This window comes from Zalophus californianus, chromosome 1, assembly GCF_009762305.2.
Source record: "Zalophus californianus isolate mZalCal1 chromosome 1, mZalCal1.pri.v2, whole genome shotgun sequence".
NCBI classification, from domain to species: domain Eukaryota; kingdom Metazoa; phylum Chordata; class Mammalia; order Carnivora; family Otariidae; genus Zalophus; species Zalophus californianus.
Window position 1 is genome coordinate 106,103,675 of NC_045595.1, and position 10,943 is coordinate 106,114,617.

General features: G+C 38.9%; 1 protein-coding gene across 1 annotated transcript in view; it reads right to left on the reverse strand.

The window, feature by feature from the left end:
* The window catches only part of IGSF10 (immunoglobulin superfamily member 10), a 60,730-nt gene extending 50,689 nt beyond the window's left edge, over window positions 1-10,041 (reverse strand). The window contains exons 1-3 of the mRNA XM_027583925.2: window positions 9,864-10,041; window positions 8,111-8,302; window positions 6,399-6,528 (exon numbers count right to left, since the gene is read on the reverse strand). Coding sequence (XP_027439726.1) covers window positions 6,399-6,528; window positions 8,111-8,301 — 321 coding nt within the window. The 5' untranslated portion in view covers window position 8,302; window positions 9,864-10,041. The remainder of the gene's footprint in view (window positions 1-6,398; window positions 6,529-8,110; window positions 8,303-9,863) is intronic.
* Between the last annotated feature and the right edge of the window lie 902 nt (window positions 10,042-10,943).

The following is a 10,943-nucleotide window of genomic DNA, read 5'->3' on the forward strand; positions in this document are numbered from 1 at the left end:
CACCATGTCTCTTGACCTGAGAGTTTTGTGTAGCTTCAGTTCTGGTGGCAGTGGCAACAGATCTCATTTCACAAGCAAACCAGAGCACACTTAGTTAAAACACACCACATTTAGGCCAGGGACCAAACACTGCCAACAACAGACAGAGAGCCTCTGCAGACAACTGGCCTGAAGGATAAAGCAGTCACAACACAATAGCAGAGCTCACACAACACATTCTGGAGATACTCCTGGAGGCTCCACGCCCTGGGGAAAACGAGGTACTACGCTGCAGGGCACTACAGGAACTCTTCTTCATAAAGCCATTACCCTCAATAACAGGAGACATAGCTGACTTTCCTAACACAGAGAAACAGCACAGAGACTTAGACAAAATGAGAAGACAAAGGAATTTGTCACAAATGTAAAAACAGGACAAGGCCACTGCCAGAGTTCTAAGTAAAACAGATACAAGTAACATGCCTGATGGAGAATTTAAAGCAATGATCATAAGGATTCTCACTAGAGTGGAGAAAAGAATGGAGGATATCAGTGACACCATTAACACAGAGATAAGGAATACCATAGCACAGATAAAGGGCTCAATAAACAAAATGAGAAACAGTTGATGTAATGAACAGCACACTGGAAGAAGCAGAGGAACATATTAATGACCTAGAAGACAGACTAATGGGAAGTAATCAAGCTAAAGAAAAGAGAGAAACAAGAATTATGCAAAACAAAAACAGACTTAGGGAACTCAGTGACTCCATCAAATGTAATAAAATTTTTATTATAGGAGTCCCAGAAGAATAGATAAATTGGGGCAGAGAATTCATTTGAAGAAATAATAGCTGGAAACTTCCCTAATCTCAGGAAGGAAACAGATATCCAGATCTAGGAGGCACAGAGAACTCCCAACAAAATCAACAATAACAGATCCACACCAAGATGTACTTTAATTAAAATGGCAAAATATAGTGATAAAGAAAAAAATTTTAAAGTAGCAAGACAAAGGAAGGCAGTTACATACAAAGGAACCCCCCCCCCCCACATAAGGCTATCAGCAGATTTTTCAGCAGAAACTTTCCAAGCCAGAAAGAAGTGGCATATATTCAAAGTGCTGAATGGGAAAAACCTGTAGCCAAGAATGCTCTGTCCAGCAAGGCTAGCATTTATAATAGAAGGAGAAATAGTTTCTCCAACAAAAACTAAAGAAGTTCATGACCATCAAAGCAGTTTTGCAAGAAATATTAAAGGGAACACTTTGAGTGGAAAGAAAAGACCAAAAATGACAGTATGAAGGTAGAAAACAAAAAAGCAGTAAAAAATGAATATTTATATAAAAAACCAGTCGAAGAACTCACAAAATAAAAGGATATAAAATATGATACCATATACCTAAAACATGGGGACCAGAGGAGTAAAGAATGGGTTCAGACTTAAAAGACCATCAACTTAATACAGACTACTATATGTAGAAGATGTTATGTACAAATTTAATGGTAACCACAAATCAAAATACCACTAATACATATGCAAAGACTCAATAGAAAGAAATCCCAAAATCTCACTAAAGAAAACCAGCAAACTATGAAAGAAAGGATCAGAGAAAATCTTCAGAAACAACCACATAACAAGTAATAAAATGGCAATAAATATATCTTCTCTCTCTCAATAATTACTTTGAATTTAAATGGACTAAACACTCCAAAGATACAGGGTGACAGATGGATTAAAAAAAAAAAAAAAAAAAAAGACCCAGTACATGCTGCCTACAAGAGACTCATTTTAGACCTTAAGACAGCTGCAGATTGCAAGTGAAGGGATGGAGAACCATTTATCATGCAAATGGATGTCAAAAGAAAGCTGGAGTAGCAATACTTATAACAGGTAAAATAGGCTTTAAAACAAAGACTGTAACAGGAGACAACAAAGGGCACTATATAATAATAATGGCAACAATCCGACAAAGACATAACAATTGTAAATATTTATGCACCCAACATGGGAGCACCCAAATACATAAAGCGGTTAATAACAAATGACAGAACTAAAATAATGCAGTAATAGTAGGGGACTTTAACACCCCATTTACATCAATGGACAGATCATCTAAACAGAAAATAAACAAGGAAACAATGGCTTTGAATGACAGACCGGACCAGATGGACTTAACAGATGTATTTAGAACATTCCCTCCTTAAACAGCAGAATATGCATTTTCAAGTACACATGAAACATTCTCTAAAACAGAATACATATTAGGCCACAAAACCAGCCTCAACAAATACAAAAAGATTGAAGTCATACTATGTAACTTTTCTGACCACAACACTATGAATCTAGAGGTCAACAAGAAAAAGTCTGGAATGAGCACAAATACGTGGAGGTCAAATACCATGCTACTAAACAATGAATGGGTCAGGAAATCAAGGAATAAAAAAGTACATGGAAACAAATGAAAATGTAAACACAATGGCCTAAAACATTTTGGATGCAGCAAACACAGTTCGAAGAGGGAAGTTTATAGCAATTCAGGCATAACTCAAGAAGTAAAATCTCATATAAACAACCTAATCTTACACCTAAAGGAGCTACAGAAAAAAACAAACAAAACTCAAAACCAGCAGAAAAAAGGAAATAACAAAGATTAGAGCAGAAATAAATACTATAGGAAGTAAAAAAACAATAGAACAGATACAACGAAACCAGAAGTTGGTTCTATGAAAAATTCAATAAAATTGATAAACCTCTAGACAGACTTATCAAAAAGAAAAGAGAAAGGACCCAAATAAATAAGAGATGAGAGAGGAGAAATAACCACCAATACCACAGAAATACAATTAGAATATTATGAAAAACTATATGCCAACAAATTAGACAACCCAGAAGAAATGGATCAATTCCCAGAAACATAAAACCTACCAAAACTGAAATAAGAAGACACAGAAAACTTGAACAGACCAATAACCAGCAAGAAATTGAATCAGTAGTCCAAAAGCTCCCAACAAACAAAGGTCCAGGACGAGATAGAGGGCTTCACAGGTGAATTCTACCAAACATTTAACGAAGGGTTAATACCTACTGTTTTCAAACTACTCCAAAAAATAGAAAAAGTAGGAAAACTTCCAAATTCATTCTACGAGGCCAGCATTACCCTGATACTAAAACCAGATAAAGATACCAGAAAAAAGAGAACTACAGGCCAATATCTCTGATGAACATAGATGCAAAAATCCTCAACAAAATACTAGCAAACCAAATCCAACAATACATTAAAAAAATCATTCACCCTGATCCAGTGGGATTTATTCCTGGGTTGCAAGAGTGGTTCAATATTTGCAAATCAATCAACATCACATCACATGAATAAGAGAAAGGATAAGACTATATGATCATTTCAATAGATGCAGAAAAAGCATTTGACAAAGTACAACATCCATTCATAAAACCCTCTACAAAGTAGGTTTGGAGGGAACATACTTTAACATAAGGCCATATATGAAAAACCCACAGCCAACATTATCCTCAGTGGGGAAAAATGGACAGCCCTTCCCCTAAGTTCAGGAAGAAGACATGGATGTCCAGTCTCAACACCTTTATACAACACAGTATTGGAAGTCCTAGCCACAGCAGTCAGACAACAAAAAGAAATAAAAGGCATCCAAACTGGTAAAGTGAAATGAAACGTTCACTATTTGCAGATGACATAATTCTATATATAGAAAACTTGAAAGACTCCACCAAAAAATTGTTAAAACTGATAATTCAGTCAAGTCACAGGATATAAAATCAGTATACAGGAATCTGTTGCATTACTATACACCCATAATGAAGCAGAAGAGAAATTAAGAAAACAATCCCTTTTACAATTGCACCAAAAACAATAAGATAGGTAGGAATAAGCCTAACCAAAGAGCTAAAAGGCCTGTACTCTGAAAATTATAATACATTAATGAAGAAATAGAAAAGGACACAAAGAAGTGGAATGACATTTTATGTTCAGGGTTTGGAAGAACAAATGTTATTAGAATGACCATACTGCCCAAAGCAATCTACACATTTAATGCCATCCCTATCCACATATCAACATTTTTCACAAAGTTAGAACAAACAATCCTAAAATTTGAATAGAACCACAAAAGACCCCAAATAGTAAAAGCAATCTTGAAAAAGAAAAGCAAAGCTGGAGGCATTGCAATTCTGGACTTCAGGTTATATTATAAAGCTATAGCCATCAAAACACTATGGTACTGGCACAAAAATAGATACAAAGATCAATGGAACAGAATAGAAGACCTGAAAATAAGCCCACAGTTATATGGTCAATTAATCTTCAACAAAGCATGAAAGAATATCCAGTGGGAAAATGACAATCTCTTCAACAAATGGTGTTGGGAAAACTGGAGACCCACATGCAAAAGAGTGAAACTGGATGACTTTTCTACACAATAGACAAAAATAAATTCAAAATGGATTAAAGACCTAAATGTGAGACCTGAAACCATAAAAACCCTAGAAGAGCACAGCCAGAAATTTCCCTGACATCAGCCCTACCACTTTTTTGTAGATAGGTCCCCTGAAGCAAGGGAAACAAAAACCAAAATGAACAATTGGGACATCAACAAAAAAAAAAAAAAAAAAAAAAACCCACAAAAAAAAACTTCCGCACAGCGAAGAAACCATCAACAAAACTAAAAGGCAAAATTTATGGCATGGGAGAAGATATTTGCAAATGACATATCCCATAAAGTGTTAGTATCCAAAATATACAAAGAACTTATAAAACTCAACACACCAAAAACAAATAATCCAATTTAAAAAATGGGCAGAAGACATGAACAGACAGATCTCTTTTAGGAAACACATCCAGTTGGCCAACAGACACTTGAAAAGATGCTCAACATCACTTATTATCAAGGAAGTGCAAAGCCAAACCACAATGAGATATCACCTTACACCTGTCAGAATGGCTAAAATTAACAACACAGTAAACAACAGGTGTTGGTGAGGATGTTAGAGGTAGGGAGCTCTTGTGCACTCTTGGTGGGAATACAAATAGTGCAGCAACTGTGGAAAATAGTATGGAGATGGCTCAAGAAATTAAAATTAGAACTACCATACATCCAGCAATTCCACTTCTGCATACTTATCTGGACAAAATGAAGACACTAATTCAAAAAAATATATGCACCCCTATGTTTACTGTGGCATTATTTACAATAGCCAAGATATGGAAGCTACCTAAGTGTCCATCAACAGATAAAGAAGATGTATGTGTATATATGTATATTTGTATCTACACACACACACACAAATATTATTTGGTCATAAAAAAGAATAAAATCTTGTCATTTGTGATAACATGGATAAAGGATAGTATGCTAAATGAAATGTCAGAGAAAGGCAAGCACCATGAAATTTCACTTATTTGTGGATTCCAAAAAACAAAAAAGATACAGACAGACTCATAGGTACAGAGAACATTCTGTTATTTGCTGGGGGGTGGGGGGGGGGTGGGAAACCAGGGTAAGGGGATTGAAAGTTACAAGCTTGCAGCTATAAAATAAATAAATCATAGGAATGTGATGTACAGCATGGGGAATATAGTTAATAATACTCTAACAACTTTGTACCATGACAGATGGTAGCTAGATTTATCATAGTAATCACTTCCTAATGTATATAAATGTTGAAGCACTTATATTGTACACCTGAAACTAGTATAATATTGTATGTCAAATACACAGTGATAAAAAAAATTTTAAAAGAATAAATCACATATGGTTGTGCTTTTCCTGAACAGCTTTTTTTTTCATGTATTTAAAAAATTTGATCGTCATCTTGAATTGAGTTAGCTTCTCAAAATCTTTAAGTCCTACGTATGTATCAGACATACTGATCTTTCCATATACATTTCCCCATAATCCCCTTTTTTCTTATCCTTAGATGTGTTTTATCTTTACTTTGTCACTTACTGGAGTGATAATTCTTGTAATATTTGATGTATTCTTAGAAGTCCCCATAACTTCTCAAAATTTTTTGAACAAGTAAAAATTTTAAAAAGTATTTTTATGTGTAGAAAGCTAACTTCTGTCTAAGACAGCAACTCCCAGATGAACAGGACTAGAAGTAGCCTTTCTGGATTAAATTTTAAAGGTGCAGTAATCCCTGGGTATTAATTTTTTTTTTCCTATTAGCCTAGATCTGAGAAAATGCCTCAGAATTTTCTTATTATTCTAATTTCCACATATTATTGCATTTAAAGAGCAATCAGTCTTGGACATCCTCCTTTGAGGTCTCCCTCTAATACACAGAATGTTGATTTTTGGGTTCCACTGGAATGGTCAGCATTCAAGGGTACATCTCGCCTCTTGAACCTGCACCTCCCCCCGCCCCAACGCCCCCAGTCTTACCTGCAAGGCCTGCAAATCTGAGAAGGTCTTAGCCGGGATTGTATGAATGCCATTGCTGTGCAGCATTAGCAACTCCAGTTTGTTCAGGCCAGAAAAATCCGTTTCTGTCAATCTAACCAAGCTGTTGTACCTGAAATTAAAATGTCAGGCATAAGCTAAGCCTGTCAGCTGCAGTTCAGATGTCAAAGCAACAGTGCATGCACGCACGTCCACACACAAAGACTGTAGCTCCCTTTTTATTTATTTTTATTTTTTTTAAAAGATTTTATTTGAGAAAGAGAGAGAAAGCATGTGATGGGGGCAGAGAGAGGGGGAGAAGCAGGCTCCCCACTGAGTAGAGAGCCCAGTGCGGGGCTCAATCCCAGAACCCCGGGATCATGACCTGCCAAAGGCAGACTCTTAACCAACTGAGCCACTCAGGTGCCCCAATACCTCCCTTTTTATAACCTGTGCTCGAAGGAGAAAATCAAATGCTTAACATATACTGAGATTCATCAGATGCCACAGAAGGTCCGCCCACTCCCCAGTCCTGGCAGTCTCGGTTACACTGTCCACATTCCCCTTCCTAGGACATACCACATCCCTCCACATTTTCGACCCTTTCTGCATATGCTGTTCCTTCAGCTTGGGATGCCCTTGACTCCACCTCTCTCTACTTGTGACTCCTGGTCAGGCCCAGCCCATTCTTTGAGGACATGCCCGCCCCCCCACCCCTTGCTTTTCCAGGTCGAATTTCTCACTATAAAGTAGTGGTTAAGAAACCTGGACTCTTAACCAAAGAGTTTGGCCAAATAGTTTGGCTAGGATTATGAATTTAGGCCTTGGTAGTCAGTCAACCCTGGGTAAAATCAGCAATCTTTCTAAGCCTCCGTTTCTTCATCTATAAAGTGCAAATAATAGAAGTGACTTACAAGGTGTTCTGAGGATTAAGTGAGTGAATACATGGAGAGTGCTTAGCTCAGTGCCGGATCACGGTAAGGGCCCAGTCAGTGTTAGCTATTATCATTAGTGATGGTTCCAAGGTACTTTGTATGCATTCTGATGGTTCTTACTAATTGTACTGATTGTGCATCTGTCTTCTCCCTTTCACTCTAGCTTCTAGAAGTGAATAATACATCTTGTTCATTGTTGTATCCCTGGCATATGGTAGGTGCTCACTATTATCAAATACATGATGTTCAATCTGACTGCATGTGCATACATACACACACACCACAGTTTTTCACGAAACTTTAAAATATAGTCACCTTTTAGCAGATTTAGTTAGGTTTACGTTTTTGAAAGAATTTTAAATAAGTCACTTTGCATGAAAAGAAGTCCAAGGGTCTTATTAAAGGATCTAACCAACTTTTCATACATACCTTTTATATATAGGAGGACACTTCCAGTGTCCTATTATCTCCTCTAATTCTTAACAGATGCTATTTTCCAGCAAAAAGGTAGCCAGAATGAAGTTCTTCTGTAATCTTGGGCCTCCCATCCTACGGAGAGTGATTTCAGGTTCTAGAACTTTCTCCTAGTAAAAGTTTACCAGGAAAATGTTGCTTGTTGTCCCTTACAAACTTAAGATCTTCCTGTGCTTATTTCAGACGAGAAATACTGTTAAAACAATTTTGGTTCATCTCCTAAATTCACAAGTTTTGTTTTGCTATTTTGGGGACAAAGCATCAGTGTGATCTCTCTTTGAGAAAGGGACGAGGGCCCCCACTCACCCTAAATTAATGCGCTCCACATCGGGTGAGATGCCGTCTGGGATAGAGGTCAGGTACCGAAATGTGCAGTGCACCTCTGTAGGCACATAGCAGGCACAGCGGCGAGGGCAGGCCTTGCCCCCAGGGCTGGCCACCAGGCACACCACGGAGGAGACCAGCAAGCAGGTGATTCCTCTGCCTTCCACCTTCATTCTGGGTCGGGGGGGGCGGGGAGAGAAATCACACCTCAGAGTTATAGGTATGGTTTGAGCAAAGTTCCAGTACAACTACACACACTAAGTCTGGTAATCTGGGAGAGGTTTCTGAAAGGTCGTAAGTAGCTAATTTCATTCATTTACAACTTGTATGGTAAAACTTACTCTTCACATAGCCTTGTGATCAAGTGGGATATTAATTGTTGTGAAACTTCCTTCACAGCTTCTCACTTCTTAATGAAAAGCAATAATCCCTATGACTTAGAGATTCAAGAAAAGAAAAAATAGAGACCATAACAAAGGTATTATGCCAACGGAAATACAGAAGGCTTAGTTTCCTGTTTACCTGTTAGTTCTTTTAGACCAACTTTTAAAAAACCTGATTATAAAACTAATCATAGAAAGTTTGGAAGCTGTAAATAAGTAGAAGAAAATTACTCATATTCCCACCACCCAGTTATAATCATTAATATTTTGCTGTATTCCTTTCAGTCTTGTATAGGTGGTGTATGTTTCTGTGTGTATGTGTGAGTATATGTGATCAAACGAAATTTGTAACACATTTTATTCATTGAATATATAAGGTCTGTTTTTTGCTTCATTAAACCTTCTTCAAAAACATTTTTAAGAGCTATAATACTCCACTGGAAGGGTGAATAAATCTCAAACATGTCCTCTAGTCCTTGCCAAAAAAGACACATTGCACACTTCACTGCCATGGAATGACCATGAGCCATGGTGACTTACTGGATGAGATAACTTGAGTCTTGCACCTGCACTGGAATGGGCCACCCTTGACCCCTGGAACACAAGCTGCTGGGTGCTTTTGCTTTGCTTAGAATGTCCCTCTGTACCTTTCCTTGGTCCCTCCCCCTCCTCCCCCCCTCCACTTCCTCTTCCCCCTCCTCCTCCTGTCTGCCATGGGAGTCGAGGAGCATCATCAGGGAAGAAATATGCTCAGCTTCTTGGAAAAATGATCTCTATTACCCATGTGTGGGGCAAGCTGAGGGATCCAAACCTAATTTTCTCTTGAAATTCAGAATATACAAGGATTGCAATAAAATTTTTATTGTGCTTTTCTAAGAAAAGTGACCTTCGTAATTTAAATTAATTAATTTATAAATTACATTCCTCAGGATAGAATTGGTTTCTTTGGGATTATACCAGCAACTATCCTTTAGCCATAAACAACACTAAAAACAGATGCAGAATTGCTAGTCTTCATATAAAGATAATGGAATTATTATCAGAATTTAGTCCAAATTAAAATTTAATATAGGATTAATCACATGACTTTTGTCATTATAACCATCCAATTACAAAAATTTTAAGTAAACATATGATTGGAGACAGCATTTCCACCTTCCATCATTAGTTAAGTAAAAAAACAAATGATGAGACAAAGGTTATTCTCTCGTTCAGCTAGAAAACAGAAGTTCTGGGTTATGCCCACATGAGAGTTATTTAAAAGAATCACAACTCTACAAGAACGTATGGACAGTGCATTCCCACAAATTTAAACCTGAAAATGTATATAACGAAATAGAAATGGACAGTACCTGAGCTCTTTCCTGGTTCTGAATCCTCTCCTGCCCCAGGCAGAGACAGAAAATCTTAGCAGGAAGTGGAAAACTGTATCCCAAACTGAGTGAGGACAAGTTCTCTGCTCCCCAAAATGAGCAGATGGCTTAGGCTTTTCGGCTTGCAGCTCAGGAGTGATACTCTGGAGAGAGACCTGGAGGGCGTCCACAGATTCAGTGAATTCTAACCCGTGTGTGCCCACATTAATCCAGAATACAGAAGCATTCCTGTATTATAATTGTTACAGAAACAAAAGACAAAGTGGAAGTTTTAAAATTTCCTTTCCCTAAAGTTGTCATTGAAATATAACTATCACTCCATTTTTTCTCCCCAGGTCCCAGGAGTTTCTCTATTTTTGGACAGATCTGTCATAGATGCCCACAATAAGGGTCTCCAGCTACTGAATTAATCTTTGCTCAGAGTGCATCTTTTGCCTGGCGCCAGTCACTGAAGAGGTGACTTGCTCTTGCTTGCTTTAATGGCCCCTCGCTCCCCAGGGCGTCCTCCCCGTGCGCTCGCCGGAGCTGCTTCCTGCGGCGGGGCTCGCCGCGTTCCCACGCCGAGCCCCTAGTCTCTCGAGCGTCCCGTCCGTCCCCTTCCAGGAAAGGACTGGCGGAGCCGCTCACCTCTTTGCCCAGGTGACCAGTGGGCTCACGCTGTCAGCAGTGTCCCAAGCTCAGGCGCCGGGTCTCGGGACCTTTCAGAGCCGAGGAGGGAAGGCGGGGCGGGGACCGTGGTGACGTTGACTTATGTGTCTGGGGACTCCGCCGGGGCTCTGCGGCGCCCGGAAAATAAACGACCACCAAGCTCCTCTTTATTTTTGAGAGAACGCGGGACGCCTGTTCGCCTTCTGTCTCACTTCCTCCTAGACTTTTAATTCCCGTGCAAGTGGGAGCCGGTGGGCAGGACAGTTTCAGTGGCTGGACTTTCATGCCCACGTTGATCTCCTTCACTGTTGACAGGTGGGCCTGTGGGTTTCAGAGTTTGGCTGAGTCACCACCATCTGTAGCTCCCCCAAGTCCTGCCCGAAGGCTGAGAGTTGGAGAGGATAACCTGTG